At 49.3% G+C, this 15672-nt stretch overlaps 1 protein-coding gene across 2 annotated transcripts in view; it reads left to right on the top strand.

Annotated features, from left to right (window-relative positions):
* Positions 1-15672, top strand: part of MYO5B (myosin VB) — a 337920-nt gene that overhangs the window by 286225 nt on the left and 36023 nt on the right. For both annotated transcript variants that reach the window (XM_043443867.1, XM_043443866.1), the window contains exons 23-26: positions 8423-8507; positions 9901-10049; positions 11158-11277; positions 13059-13199. In XM_043443867.1, the coding sequence (XP_043299802.1) occupies positions 8423-8507; positions 9901-10049; positions 11158-11277; positions 13059-13199 (495 nt within the window). The remainder of the gene's footprint in view (positions 1-8422; positions 8508-9900; positions 10050-11157; positions 11278-13058; positions 13200-15672) is intronic.

Raw genomic sequence — 15672 nt, 5'->3', positions numbered from 1 at the left:
TCAGATATAATCCTTTGAATCTATTCGTCACCACCACTATATAATTATAATGGATTTGATTTAGGTCATACCTGAATGGCCTAATAGTTTTCCTTACTTTCTTCAATTTAAGTCTGAATTTTGCAATAAGGAGTTCATAATCTAAGGCACAGTCAGCTCATGGTCTGATTTTTGCTGACTGTTTAGAGCTTCTCCATCTTTGGGTGCAAAGAATATAATCAATTTCGATATTGACCATCTGGTGATGTCCATGTGTAGAGTCATCTGTTGTGTTGTTAGAAGAGGGTGTTTGCTATGATCAATGCATTCTCTTGGCAAAACTCTGTCAGCCTATTCCCTGCTTCATTTTGTACTCCAAGGCCAAATTTGCCTGTTACTCCAGGTATCTCTTGACTTCCTACTTTTGCATTCCAGTCCCCTATGATGGAAAGAACTTTTTTTGTGTGTTAGTTCTGAAAGGTCTTACAGGTCTTCATAGAACCATTTAACTTCAACTTCTTTGGCATTACTGGTTGAGGGCTGTCTTAGCACTTTGGAAAAATATTTTCAGGTCTCAGTGCACTGAGGGTTTTTCATTTTGAAAAGTCAGCTTCCCATAAATGATTGTTCTTGTGTGCACAGAGCCTGTTTTGGAGGTCATTAACTTATTGAGTTCACTGGGCAGGATCTGGTCTCATGCCACCACTGTTTTATCATTGAGGGCATGTCCTGTGCCTCTGTTGCATGGTTTTGTGGTTAAGTAAGCCTGCTTTCTCGAGTAATCATTAACTTACGGGAATTTCCCATGTTTTTCTACTTAAAATCCCCTAGTGAGATAAACTATTGAATCACCTATTTTGTCCCTTCATTCTGTCCCTATCAGAATGAACTTCATTCTTCGGGGTAAAGCACATGCTTAAGGAAACTAATGTAGCCATTAATACAAGTCTATAACCTATAAAGCATGAAATTCCAAACTTGTGATTTATGAATCCTTGAGAACAGATGGTCAGTAACCCTTGTGTGTGAATAAAAGACAAGAAGGTGAAATCAAAAGCCAGAGAAAAGAAACCAAGATTGAGACCTGAGACTGGTGATCCTAGGAGAAAAACAAAAGCAGGTTCTCAGCATGTGGATGCTGGTCACACAAGATGGTGTTAACCCAGCAGATCACAAAACCGGGGTCTCCTGTCTTTGCCCCCATGGACAGCACTTGACTCATCGACTACCCAGGCTCCTTCCCTGCTTCTCCTGGGACAATGGGATGTAGGGACTCAGAGCACTTTTAAAATAGCCATGTCTCCATCCTAGGGAGCCTAAGGGTTGATAATATCCCAGTCTTCCTCCACAGAGCCAAATAAGGAAATGGGCTCCCTCCTACTTGGATTTGAAAAAATTGTTTGTATTGAAGTCTTGACCTGGGTCTTAAACACAATGAGATCTTGGTCCTGGCAAGGAAAAAGAAATTCAAGGACATTGAAAAGAAAGGGAATAGCAGGCACAGAGGCAGAACAAGAAAAGCACCTTCCCGACTCCAAACACAAGCACATCCTAAACTGGTCACATGAAGTGTGAAGTCTGCCTTTTTCCGGGAGGAGAACGTGCTTGCAGGCATGCTAAGTCGCTTCAGTCATGTCCGACTCTGTGCAACCCACAACTCTGGATTGTAACCCACCAGGCTCCTCTGTCCATGAGATCCTCCAGGCAGGAATACTGGATTGGGTTGCCATGTCCTCCTCCAGGGGACCTTCCTGACCCAGGGATCGCACTTGCATCTCTTACGTCTCCTGCACCGGCAGGCTGATTCTTTACCACTTGCGCCACCTGGGAAGCCCCAGGAGGAGAACAAGTGGAAGCACATTTTCCTCTTTCTCTAACGTCTTCCAAACATTTATTCTAGTGGCTGTGGTCATGGGCAGGTGTGGACTGGCTTTGTCCCCCTCTGATTCTTCTCTGCCAAGTCAGGGTTTAATATTTATCGAAGGCCCTGTGTCCAATCTTAACAAACACTGCATAATCAGACAATTGGTTTCTTCTCCGGCATATCCAACAGCCTGCTCCTCGCTGAACAAGATTGATGACATGGATGAATTAGGGAGGGAGCTGGCTGCTGGCAGAAGTTTAATTAATGGATTTGATGTTTCAGTCAGCAAGTGCTGTATTGGAACTGACATCCTGGAAGACTTTAGGCTCTGCACCCCTGACAGGATTCTCATCATGAGCCCACATGCCCAGGCTGCCTGGGGCTGTGGGAGGCCAGGTACCCCTGGGGGCAGGAATTCAGTGCAGAGCCTGGGCATTCCCGCCGCCCCAGTCCACCCATAGATGTTAGTTGACAGCTGCTCTGTTAAAGGTACCTGTTGTCCTGGCCTCTCCCCAGAGTGGTCTGCATCTCAGCCTGCAGCCTTCCTTCCTTTTAGCCTGTGGGATGTGTGCTTTGTTTGTTCTTAAAGCTATCAGTGATCCCTATGCTGACTACTTGTGCAGCTCTGCTCTTTCGTGTCCTTGATGAAGGAGCCGTGACTCCCAGGCCTGCCGTTGACAAAGAGGCCACGGCTCATTATCCAGAGTCTGCTCTGTGGTGAGGCCAGCACGACCTGGCTTGGTGCAGGGTTGCAGGTGGGTGACGAGCAGCCCACAGCCAGGTCCCCGGCTCTGAGCAAGGGGCCCTGATGTTTGTGAGCCCCAGGCCTTGAGTATTCAGGCTGGTGCAGCTGGGGTTCTGCGTTGTATCATATCATCAGTCACCACACCGCCAGCTGGTATTGACCTTGGGGAGTTCCCCTGTAAAGGCTTTGGGGTTTTCCAAATACAAGTAAATAGACCCACCTTTGCAGGTAGTAGGGTTCTCACAGTGGAGTGTGTTGAGTCTTCCCCCAAAAGGTGCAGTGCAGGGCATCTTTGGCCCGTTAAGACTCAGAACTGTGCTATCAGTACGCTTCCTGGGTCCAGAGAGGCTGATGGTTTTTAGAAAGAGGACGCCATGCAGCCTCGTGGAAGGACATTATCTCACTGCAGCCCTTCTCAGTGCTCACAGCCCTTCATTCATTCTCTTGTTATTTGGTGAGCGTGTCTGTTAGGCCCTGTTCTGTACCCTGGGGGAAAAGTAAGCAATTTTAAAAGTCCTTCTCATTTTTATGGTGTTTAAACATTTGGGGGTTATTGGAGACTGCACAGACAGGAGTCAAGCACAAGTTATCCCTCATGGGCTGTAAAGAGAAGTAAATCAAAAAAAAAAAAAAAAGAGAGAAGTAAAGCAGAGGAAAGGGGTCCAGAGGGAGCCAGGTGGGCCAGGGAGGTTGTCTCATTCGTGATGGCCGGAGATGCCCCCTGAAAAGACACCCAAGTGAGGCGAGGAGTGAGCCATGAGGACGTCTAGGGAGCAGGTGATACTTGTAACGGTACATCCACCGGCCCTGAGGTGGGAGCAGGTTAGGTGGGCTCAAGGCCCAACCCTGAGGCCATTGGGCGGAGATGGAGAAAGCAAGGAGAAAGGTGGTGAGGTCAGAAGAGGAAGGATCTTCTGGCCTTGAAGGCAGCCCAGGCCGTGAACCCTCCAGAGAGATCAGCAAGTCTGTCTGAGACCGTTGGTCCCTGCCGCCCTGAACTCCATCCTGAAGCTCTGTTGTCAGAACCAGGCCTCTGGGGCCTGCTCCAGGCTGTGGCCATCACTGTCCTTCAGATGTCAGCCCTCTGACCTGTTGGGATGCGGGTGGCCTCGGGGCGAAGAGCCGGGACCTGTTTGGCTCAGGGTCACAGCCTGCAGTACCCCTGCCTGGCTGTGTGACCTTCAGCCAGCTCGCTAGCTTTTCCGTGCCTTGGTTTCCTTAAAAGCCGATGATGATGGCACTCGCCTCACAGGTATTAAGGAAGCCGATAATGGCACCTAGGACCTAGTTCAAGCTCAATGACTGTTAGCTCCTTATTCCCTCTGCCAGCCTGAGACTGGGTGGAGAGCAAGGGCTCCGCCTTACTATCCTTGGGCCCCACCCTTGCTCCTGGTCCCACGTCTTGGCGCAGTGGGTGCTGAGTGACAGAAGCTGTGATGCTGGCCCAGGGGTCTGCGCTCTACCGAGCCTCTCTCTGGGGCTCCTTTTAATGATGGGACAGTCGCTCCCCCTCCCTGTAGCAGTGTGAGAGCCCCGCCCTCGGCCTCCTCTCTCTGTGTAGGAGCCCAGCCAAGTGGAGTCCCAGGTGAGTTCACGCTGCGCTTTTGCTCAGCCCACTGTGCACTTTCTGTCTCCTCCTCCTCTCTGCTCGGGTCGATGTACCTTCTTCTCAGTGAATAGGCCAGCAGCGCTTCCAGAACTCTGCAGAATTGGAAGTGTCGTCCCTGCTGTGGGCCACCTTTGTGCTGTGTACCTTTGTGTGAGATGGTAGGTACACAGCCGGGAGGACAGAGGACCCAGATCCCGGGGGCAGAAGAGCATCCTCCAATCCACTTGTCCCATGGTTTTCTGCTAGAAAACTTGCATCTGGCTCTTTTTACAGTGCAAATGCCCAATTTGAAAAAAATTTATTGTTGTTCAGTCACTAAGTCATGTCTGACTCTTTGAGACCCCATGGACTGCAGCACACCAGGCTTCCCTGTCCTTCACTATCTCCTGGAATTTGCTCAAATTAATGTCTGTTGAGTCAGTGATGTCAGTCAACCCTCTCATCCTGTATCGCTCCCTTCTCCTCCTGCCCTCAATCTTTCCCAGGGTCAGGGTCTTTTCCAATGAGTTGGCTCTTCGCATCAGGTGGCCAAAGTATTGGAGCTTCAGCATCAGGCCTTCCAGAGAATCTTTAGGGTTGATTTTCTTTAGGATTGACTGGTTTGATCTCCTTGCTGTCCAAGGGACTCTCAAGAGTCTTCTTCAGCACCACAGTTTGAAAACATCAATTCTTTGGCACTCAGCCTTCTTTATGCTCCAACTCTCACATCCATACATGACTACTGGAAAAACCATAGCTTTGACTTTGAAAAAATAAGACAAGACAAAACAAAACCAAAAGCCCAGAGCTACATAGTAAAGGCATTTACTGAGCTAAGGTATGTGTTTCATTTAACTTACCAGGGGCTAAATTAGCCTCATGGTAACAGGATTTACATCATTGTTGGTTCCCACGATCTGTCCCAAAAAACCTGTTAGAGGTAAGAACACTCCTAGTAATATTTCCTGGCAAGAGTTAAAAGACCCCCTCCACCAAAAAAAAAAAAAAAGAAGAAGAAGAAAGAAAAGGAACTGCTGCTTGGTGCTTAATGAGTCCCCAAACCTGGTGAGCGTGCTATTTTGTTATTTCTCATGCTGAGGGGAACACACCTCCTCAATTCTGTGTTGCTAAGTGTCTCACTACAGCCTGCATCCCTGCCAACAAAAGGAAGGCCACTTGGCTGCAGAAGATTGTCACCCTCATGTCTGCCAGCAACTCTCCATCTGCTAGCTGGCTGGGGAGACTGGGGGTGGCCAGCACCTGGGGAAGTGTGACTGGGGAAGCACTCTCTGCCCTCCTGGGATGTGGAGCTGGGATGGGGCCCATGCCTCCTGCTGTGGGCCCACTTCCAGAACTGCTCCTACCAGGAAGAAAAGCAAAGCTCCCCAGTGCCACTTTGATGAATGGTTTAGAATAACAAAGCTGAGTTCATCAGAGGCCTGCCTTCTGGAATCAGGGAGGGAGATGGAGGAAAGAAATGAGGCTTATGCACAACAGAAAATTTTAGTGGGTATATCCTCATAAGTGTTACCCTCCCCAACCAGAGTTTTGGCTGAGATTGTAGCTCACAGGTGGTTGCAGTGAGGCTTCATGATCTCAGGCTGCATTCAGGCAAGTGGAGATTTCAGGTCCAACCTCATGGTGGTGGCACATGCCCTCTGTACCAGGCAGGTGACACGTTCCATTTCAGAAGGTCATCGCCTGCCTGTAGGATGCTCAGAGGACAGTGATGAGGATGGTGAGGGATCATGGAAGCCGTCTCAGGTGACCACCTGCTCTTTGAGCTACCTGCATGTTCAGAGGGTTGTTTAAGGGAAGCAGAGTCTAGTTTTATGGGAAGTCTGGTTACTTCACAGCCTGCTCTGAACACCCACCTCCTGGGGCCACTGTCTAAGAGGTTGCAGCCTTGTGCCTTGAAGCAGGGCTGGAGTCCTGCCCTCCTGACCATGGCACCAGGTGGAGCTTCACTCTGGCTAAACCCTGGGCATTATTTTGTAGAGGTTCACTCCATGTGGTTTCTTCTGTTGGTGGTTTTCTGTTTGACTTTACTCGTACATCTAGAAAAGGGAAAGCTATTTTGATTATTTGCCAAGCTAATTTAAAGGCACACATGAGATCATTGCGTGGTGAACTGTGTCCAATAACAGCAAATTATTTTCCAGTAGTGTATATGCCTCCTGAACTGAATTATTTGATTAAACAAGCTCATGTATTCTAGAGGTTTTAGTCAATTATAAACACATTTTTAGAACAACAACAAAAAAAAACCTTTAATGGAGTCCGGGGTTTTACATCGGGAAAGCTTCAGCTCCTTCAGATCTGCAGGGCTCCTCATTCCTTCAACCAGTGTTGAATGCTGGCCCAGGCTGGTTCCGATGATGTGGCAGTGTGGCACATGGCCCCTGGGTCCTCGCTGAGGCCTCTGGTCCAGGCCGAGCAGGTGGCAAGGAAGCTGAGCCTCTGCCCTCGGGGGTTGGGGGTTTGAGGGGGGGCCCTACAGGGACAGGTAGGCCCTGGGAGAGCCACACGCCCAGCACAGGCCCCACCCACACCTGCAGGGCAGGAAGACTTCCCGTAAGAGTGGCGGTGGAGAACTAAATCATGAGAAGAAGTTATCCAGGGGAGAGTGGGGACAAGCAAGCTTGACAGGGGGAACACAGAGATGCTCAGGCAGCCGCTGGAGGGTGTGCAGAAGCTGGGCCTTCTGCTCAGGGCCTCTCCACCCAGGACAGAGGAAAAGTCTTTCCCAGCCTGGTTCTCACTCTCTCCACCTGCCCAACTTTGTCTTTTCTCAGCCCCCTGCCTGAATTGCGTGTAAACACCATCACGCGGCCCGGCTAAGGCTCCCAGGCCAGGCCTCCCACCCCGCTGCACCAGCTGCTCTCCTGTCTATAGATGGCCCGTCCCCCGGCCACCTGGGAGAGCCCGGATCCAGGCCTGGCCCAGGCAGCCTGCTCCTCCTGCCTGTCGGTACCATTCCTGGTGACCTTCTCCTCCTGACTCACTTGGCGGTGGTGATTCTCAACAAGGGAGTCGCACTGCCTTCTGAGTTCCTAAGGGGAGAACCACAGACCTCGCTCCTGGGCTCCAGCCTTATTGAAAGTCTCTCCTGACCCTGTCTATGTGATGCTGAGGGTGGGGGCAGCAGTTATCTTACCTCACCACTTGGTGCCTTAAGTTTACCTTTAAAGCCAGAAGGAAGGGAAAAGGGCATTGATTGAAACATAGCCAGTTGAAACTCCAACTTCTCCAAGGCTTCTGCCCAACCTCATGCCCCAGCATCCTTGGGGCCTCCTTTCCTGCTTTTACTGCCACGGGGGTCTAACAGAGCTTGAAGGGCATGCAGGTGAGTCCTCTAGGATCTGGGTGATCATCTCTCCCTCTAGATTCTGTGCTACAATGTCCCAGATAATGAATCTAGAGGTCCCCATCGAGTCTTTGTGCACAGGCCAGTTATGATATGTTCTGTTGTACCGAGGAAGGCATTTTGAGGCTCTTTCTACACAGGTTGGGAAGAATCCTCTCCCAAGGAGATCATAAGATGTAGCAAAAATGGCCAGAACTGATCTCTTGAACCAAAGGGAGAGAGGTTGTTCGTGGTGTCATTCAGCACAGTCTGCAGGGATGCTCGTCACTCAGACCAAGACCTGGGAGCCTGCCTTACACTCATTTTTAAAAGTCTTTTGCTACAGCTAGCACTTTGCATCGCACTTAGTAAAGTAACAGCTTCACCGAATATAGTTCACACAGCATAGTTGAAAGTCTACAGCAAGTCTTTGTCCCTTCCCCAGCATCTGGGCTGTGCTGGTCCAGGGAGACCAACATGGGCAAGAGGGAATAAAGATCAGAGGTAGGTCTTCATTGTTAGCATCAGGCTTTCCTGAGACTCAAATTGGAGAGCTCAGAATTTACCAAGACATGGAACTAAATGCAAGGAGGCCAGTTATCACTGTAAGTTCCTGCACATGGCATATGAGCTTGGTATAAGCTTTTCAGGAGGTTTTTGTGGGCATTGGAAAACCACAAGCAGCGGTGAACTCATCTGTCTTGTTTTAATGGGATTTTTCTTTCAGTGTACAATTTTAATCTCCAAATGAAAGCTACTTTGGCTGATTCAGTTTTCTTAAGTTTAAAAAAAAAAAAAAAGAACATTTAAACATAACCAGCTGAAGTTCAAACCCCACAGAAGGAGCCTTTCCTCAGCCTGGCATCACAGGCAAACATTTCTCCCCCTGCTCTTTTTCAGCGAGTTGCAGACCTGGAACAAGAAAATGCGCTCTTGAAAGATGAGAAGGAGCAGCTTAACAACCAGATCCTGTGCCAGTCTAAAGGTAGGTGCCAAGTGCTGGATTTTATATTTTGGATTGGAATTTCTTTTCCAAACTGACTTCCCCTAAAGATTTCCACCAGGCGTGCAGTTGGTCTGGATGCCACAGTGGGGAAAGGGTTCTGACAAAAGAGAGCTGAAAAAGAAGGGTGATCTTTAAGATCCCGCTGCCAAATTTGGTTTCAGGAGGTATCATGCAGTGACATGCACACATAATAGACAATATAATGCATGCGATCTGGGTCAGGGAGACCGTGCACTCCAAGAGTGACGATGCAGTGTGCTATTGCATGGCCTTGAGCAAGTCCCTCAGTGACAGCAGTCCTCAGTTTCTTCATCTGCAAACTGGGCATAAGGGTACAGACCTCAGCCTGTGACATGCTTAGGATGGTGCTTGACCTGTCGTGAGCACTTAGGAACCATCATTATTGCTATTTTAAAGTTTAGCATGCACAGTACCTGTTGTGGCTTCTTCTACCCAGTCGGTCACCTGACAGTGTTTGCTGGAGAGGGGGTCATGGGCCAGATCCCAGGGCCCCTCTCTTGATCATGCACAACCTGGGCTGCCCTCAGCTCCTGTGTGATGCTTGATCAAAGAGGAGCAGGGCATGCAGACCCCGGTTCTCCGGCGACTCAGGGCGGCCTTCAGCAGGTGGCTCCCCTCCCGTCCCAGCTCCTCCACTGTACCACACAAGTGCACAGACCCGCCCAGCACGGTCCTGTTGAAAACATTTAAGAGTTCTAAATTTCCCTTTAAAAATTGTCTGTTTTCCACTGATTTGAATCGCAAGTATAGATGGGAGAATAGTCCATCTACGTTCCCTCCTTCCCTTCCCTCCTTCCCCTAACATAACCTGTGGCCTTGTCTCCTGGAAAGTGAAAGTGAAGTCGCTCAGTCGTGTCCGACTCTTTGCGACCCCATGGACTGTAGCCCACCAGGCTCCTCTGTCCATGGGATTCTCCAGGCAAGAATACTGGAGTGGGTTGCCATTTCCTGTCTCCTGGAGCCCTCTTTAATCTCTCTGAATGATAGGAACCTGAACGGCCAGGAATAGGGAGGACGCTTGGGAAGACACCTGGGTCCTCCTGTTGCTGTGACAGCTGTCTCGAGGGAGGGGCAGGCGCAGTAACCGAGGGAGCTGTGGTGTGTGTGGCGGCTTCTCTCCCTGGCCCCTGGGGGTGAGCGGGGCCTTCTCCCCTTCTGGAGACTGGAGCCGGGACCATGCTGCCCTGGGCCCTGCCGTGGGGAGGCCGTTGAATAAACTCGCCCGGTATTTGCGTCGTGAGCTTGTCGTGGGCGGCCTTTTCACCGGTGGTTAGTCACTCGTCTCCGAGTGAGTGGACGGAGGGACAGCCACACTGAAGCAGCACTGTGGCTGCGGGCGCTTGCTTTCCAGATGAGTTTGCCCAGAAGTCTGTCAAGGAAAACCTCATGATGAAGAAGGAGCTGGAGGAGGAGCGCTCCCGGCATCAGAACCTCGTGAAGGAGTATTCCCGGCTGGAGCAGAGATACGACAACCTTCGGGACGAGATGACCATCCTGAAGGCAAGGAGGGCAGTCCTGACACCCACCCACCGGCTCTGCGCCCTTTTTCCCATGTGGCCGCCACCCCGGCATGGCTCTCTGCAGAGCGATGCTCTGGATCGGTGTCCCCCCCACCCGCCCCCCCACCGCACCCCACCCCACCCCAAAATTCCTCACCCCGCCTGTGGGTGGTTCTCACACAAGCAGGTGGCAGGGTGATGAGGCGTTCCCAGGGCAGCTGCTTTTCCAGCTTTGGGGGCTCATGAAGATCTCAGGGATAGAAGGGAAATTCCACCCGTGTGAATGTATCCCCTTTCTTATTTCTGTTCTAGAAAAACCCCTGTGTGAGAGCAGGAAGGGTGTGGGGAGTGCATACTGCGGGCAGGCCCTCGAGAGCCTGATGGTTTGTCCTAATCCTCAATGCACATGTGAATACATAGGCGCATTTTCATATTTCAAGATTTGCCATTCTTTTTTACCCCATGTAACTGCTCCCTCCAGAAATGCACAAACAAGACTAAGTTAATTGCATAGAAACCAGGAAGAGAAGCTGAATAGGAACATATATAGAAATCTAAAATTTTCCTACCAAGATCGGTTTTGACTCTCAAAGCCAAATCAGATGCAAAGGGGGAAGAAGTTATTTTTAAGTGAACAGTATAAATGGTAAGCTCTATTTCTAATATGCTTACTATTTTGAAAAACAGAATTGGTGGCGTGCAGGTTGGAGCAGGGGCCGCGAGGGGCTGGAGTGAAGCGTTTTCTTCAAGAGGGAGGCTGATGACAAGACTGTGTGCACTTCAGAGCGATGGGGTTAAGGGTCGTTTCAGAGGAAATCCGCCCAAGAGTTGGGGGTTTGCACTGAGGGACTGCAGGCCCGCTGTGGGGCTGTGTTCTCCTCGAGGTGTCATTCTGTTGCTTGGCTGGATGGATGGAAGAACTGTAGGTGAAATTTCTAATTGGAACAGCTCTATTTAGCCACCACTCCAAGAATCAGTGGTACCTATTCTTGTTGACAAATGAGGCAGAAGTCGACTCTAGGGTCTACCGTTACTTGAAAAGTGATAGCTCTTATTAACATTAATTAACATTAATTCATTTGAGTTTTCACGTTTCTCTCCCTAAACAGCAAACCCCAGGCCACCGGAGGAACCCGTCAAACCAAAGCAGCTTAGAATCTGACTCCAATTACCCCTCCATCTCCACGTCTGAGGTCGGAGACACAGAGGACACCCTCCAGCAGGTGGAGGTGAGGAAGGAAGGCTCTTGGCTGGTCTCTGTGGGTGGGGCGGGGTTGGTGACCTGTGTGGAACCCCCAAGGCACTGTTCTGTTGCTGGCAACCACAGTGCCTATGGCTCATTTCTGACAGCAGGACCACTTGGACTATGGTGGACTTATTGACTCTCTTATCAGCTCTCTGGAGTTGATATTTACTGTGCAAGGCAATAAGTTATTGTTCCCACTCTACATAAAGAAAGATCCCTGATTCCTCTTGCAAAACTGAGGAACCTACTGCAGAGAGGTGAAATAGCTGGAGGAGCTAAGTCATTAAAACAGATGTAAATTAGCATCCCCACTTACTGTCACGGTGCATATAGTCATATCAACAGATACACAAGAAAATTTTCCTTCCTGACTAAGCAGCTGGATAAAATTCAGAGGACAACAACAAATATTTAAAACTACAGATATTTGCAGAATGACTTTCTTTGTCAGTAGTGGCCTCGTAGAGTCACTCGATGGTCTTTATAGCCTGTGTGTAATTTTATCAAAGGTATGTAGACACACGATTTTTTCTCTGGCATTTGAAAAGCAGAAAATGACAAGCATGTAAAACCTTATGTAGCATGTGGAGATAGATGTGGAAGAGATAAAAACAAATGTGACAAATGAAAAACAAATAAACAAAAATGTACTTTGAGACGTCCTTGTGCCAGACATTGCTGCCAGGTTCTAGAGAAACAGTAGGGACTGACCCAGAGGAGGTCCCTGCCTGTATGAAGCTTGTCTGATGGAAAGCTAGACAATAATCAGTTGATGGAAGATGCTGGCTTAAGACTCTTCATTTTGCTTTGCAATCTCCTCCTTTTTCGGAGGCTTTGGTCAGCCTGAACGCCAGATGCACCACCCAAGTGTTTCTATGTGTGAGAAGTTTACATGCAGACATAAGCACTTGCATCAGTGGATTTATGTTCTTTAAGGAAGCTGAGGCTAGGTCTTGGGACTGGCCGAGCAATGAACCAAGTGCTGGCTAAGCACGAAACATTCATTAAGTGCTGGATGAACCAAATTTTGTTGTCCCATATGTACACACATATACTTTCTAAAAAAACTTCTCATTTTGTATTGGAGTATAGCCGATTAACAAACAGTGTTCTGATAGTTTCAGCTTAACAGCCAAGGGACTCAGCCACAGGTATACATGTTTCCATTACCCCCCTTTTAAAAATCCATGTGGATATGCTTGTGTAGATATCTGCATTTGTCACCCCCACATTTGACAAACTCTTGAGGACAAACCCAGGCATGAATCTTAAGGAAGAAACCTACTGGGAATGGGTGGTGTGGAGCCTGTTGGATGGGTTGCCTGGCAGGACAAGTGTTGGTTTTGTTTCGAGGTGCAGTTGCATGGCATTTGACAGCCCATTTATAGTCATTAGCAACCACACTGATCCTTCATCAGGATGTGTTACATCCTGAGTTTTACAGTGTCTCTGGTTCGAGACCATTCTCTAGAAATGTGCTCTTTTAACTTCCAAATAAAGTGGCTGCGTCTATATCCATCTGTTCCCAGAGTGTATGATCAGTCATCTTAAGTGTCTCACACGGGAACAATACAGGTGACTGAGACGCAGATGTTATCCCACATGAGAAGCCACATGGATGGTATTGGCTTTGTCTCAGAAGTCTGGATTGGTGATATCTGGGAGGGAGACGGAGGACAGACAGCTGACATGAGGGTGCCGTGTGTTCCCTAAGGCATCCGTGCTATTAAAACCTTCTCTTCCTGTTTCCTGTCTTCCCCGAAGGAAATTGGCCTGGAGAAGGCGGCCATGGACATGACTGTCTTCCTGAAGCTGCAGAAGAGGGTGCGAGAGCTGGAGCAGGAGAGGAAGAAGCTGCAGGTGCAGCTGGAGAAGAAAGAACAGCAGGATGGCAAGAGAGTCCCGGTGCGTGAAGGGGCTGCGAGCCCACGAGGCCATGCTCCCAGGGTGCTGGCTTCAAAATGATCCTGCTCACTCCTGCCAGGGCACATGGGCCGGGCGTGACCCTGCAGGGTCGTGCTGGGCCTGGGTGTCAGGGAAGCGCTTCATCTTGTGTTGGTGACCTATTGAGTCTTCTCTGCCAGTGCCCACATCACCCTGGTCGGACAGGAGTCCGCTTCCCCAGTAACCCCAGAGCAGAGAATTTCCACTGGTGAAGCCAGCGGGGAGCCTGTATCATTGTTACCCCCTTGCAAAGAAAACCAGGGTGTGATTAGAGTATAAATACAGGTGACCCTTGAACAACTCGTGTTAGAGGTGCCCAACCCTCTGCACAGTTGAAAAGTCACTTGTGACTATAGTCAGCTGTGGTTCTACATCTGAGGAGTCAACCAATCGCAGATTGTGTCCTGCTGTAGAATTCACCATTGAAAAACATGCAAAATTAAGTGGACGCATGCAGTACAAACCCAGGTGGTTCAAGGGTCGACTGTGTAGGCGAAAGTCAAATCTCAGAGAAAATCGATGGCCTTTTGTACCTGGAATCTGGTGTTGGCTTAAGTTTAACCCCATTGGGTCAGCGGCAGAGCCAGTTTGCAGTCACCCGTCTTTCCTAGGACTGTACCTTCGTCTCAATCTAAGTTATCATCTGCATCTTGGGTCTTGAAAAGATATTTCTTGAAACCTTGGTGTCTGCAGATGTGTGGCTCCGTCTGTGGACCCGCTGGACACCTATGCAGCATTCAGCTAGTGTTGGGCTCATTGTACGTGTTGAATGTTTATTAAATGAAGGAAATTCAAACAAAAGAGAAATTCACAGATTGACTAGATTGTAAATTCGAGGGATGTGTAATCTAGTTCAGGGGGACCAGGTATAACACCGATGAAAAATAAAAAATACCACTGGTAGTATTTTTAATAAGTGCCAGGTTGAGTACAGACAGGTTGGTGCTGTAGGGATAGAGTCCACTGTTGTTAGCAGTAATGCAGAGGTAAGCGCCACTTGCCGTAAGGACCACTTCTGATGGGATTCGAGGCCATTCTGGACAAGGATCACATCATTAGCTGACCTCATAGCGGGTTTGTGGAAGGCCTTGGGTCTGTTCTCAGGCCCTAATTGTCCATTGTGGGGTTTGACCCCCTCCCTGCATCCTCAGCCCCACCCCCATCCTACCCCCACACACCGTCTCCTTGTGTGACACCCGACCTCCTTTCTAATCAAGTGTGACACAGATGCTGACCTGAGTTACTGGTAAATTCCTGGGCTTTTTCCTGAGCAGTAAGTGGGGAGGTAAATCTTGCTGATGGATTTAAATCTCTTAGGTGGATTAGATGCAGAATGGGGAGTGAAAGGATTAGGTTTATAAATGACTCATTCAATTAGGAGAGAAGCTGCCCTGACAGGTGAGCACGAATCAAACAGATGAAATCAGACGTCACACCAGGCCTGACCTGGAGGTTCCTGGCCGCTCAGTTACCCCTGCAGACTCACACTGCAGGCTCCCCATCCCAGGAATGCCAAATAACTTCAGAATCTTGGCTTTCAGACTTCTGCTTGTGTTGACACCAGATAAAGCGGGTGTGGTAGTGGTGGTGATTTAGTTTCTCAGTCGTGTCTGACTCTGCAACCCCATGGACTATAACCACCCAGGTTCCTCTGCCCATGAAATCTCCCAGGCAAGGACTCTTTGTAACCCATGGACTGTAACCACCCAGGCTTCTCTGTCCATGGAATTTCCCAGGCAAGAATACTGGAGAGGGTGGCCATTCCCTTCTCCAGGAGATCTTCCCAACCCAGGGATCCAACTTGATCTCCTGCATTGCAGGCAGACTCTACTTTCTGAGCCAGCAGGTAGGCTCAAAAAGGGTATATCTCTCCTTAAAAAAATAATCACTGAGCAAGAGTCAGAACTGCAGGTTTGGCTCAGAGCCTTGGAATGTGCATGGAGGATCTCTGCTTAAGAAGAATGGCCTTGTTTCTGCCAGAATTCAGTAAGGAAGGCAGAAGTGGGGAGGGGAGAGTATGGGATCTCTCTGCAGAAACCCTGAAACTGAACTTTCTGAGAGTGTGTTCTGGGATCTGCCCTTGGTCCCAGGAGGAATTCTGAGCCACCTGGGTCTTTATTTTGGAGCAGTATGGCCCTGGGCTCAGCTCCAGAGAGAGGCCAGGCTCTGAATGTGGAATGACGGGGAAGACAGTAGGGAGTCTTATCAGCGTGGGTGTGACTGAGCCTGCCTTGGTGGGGACCCTCTCGGACAGCCAGTCGGTGTGTCTGACTTCCCATCCCCCCTGCTCCCTCTCCTCCGGCCTGGCTACCAGGGGTTTTCCAGTGGCGATCCACTTAGAAACGTAACTGCCAATCCACCTTAATACAGTGCTTCAGGTTTTGCATAGATGATCTCCGTTTTCCAAGAACCTAATGCTGTCGATGTGGGGCAA

The sequence above is a fragment of the Cervus canadensis genome, chromosome 23 (assembly GCF_019320065.1).
Source record: "Cervus canadensis isolate Bull #8, Minnesota chromosome 23, ASM1932006v1, whole genome shotgun sequence".
NCBI lineage: Eukaryota > Metazoa > Chordata > Mammalia > Artiodactyla > Cervidae > Cervus > Cervus canadensis.
Note: the sequence above shows the minus strand (reverse complement) of the source record. Positions and strands in the feature narration are given on the sequence as shown.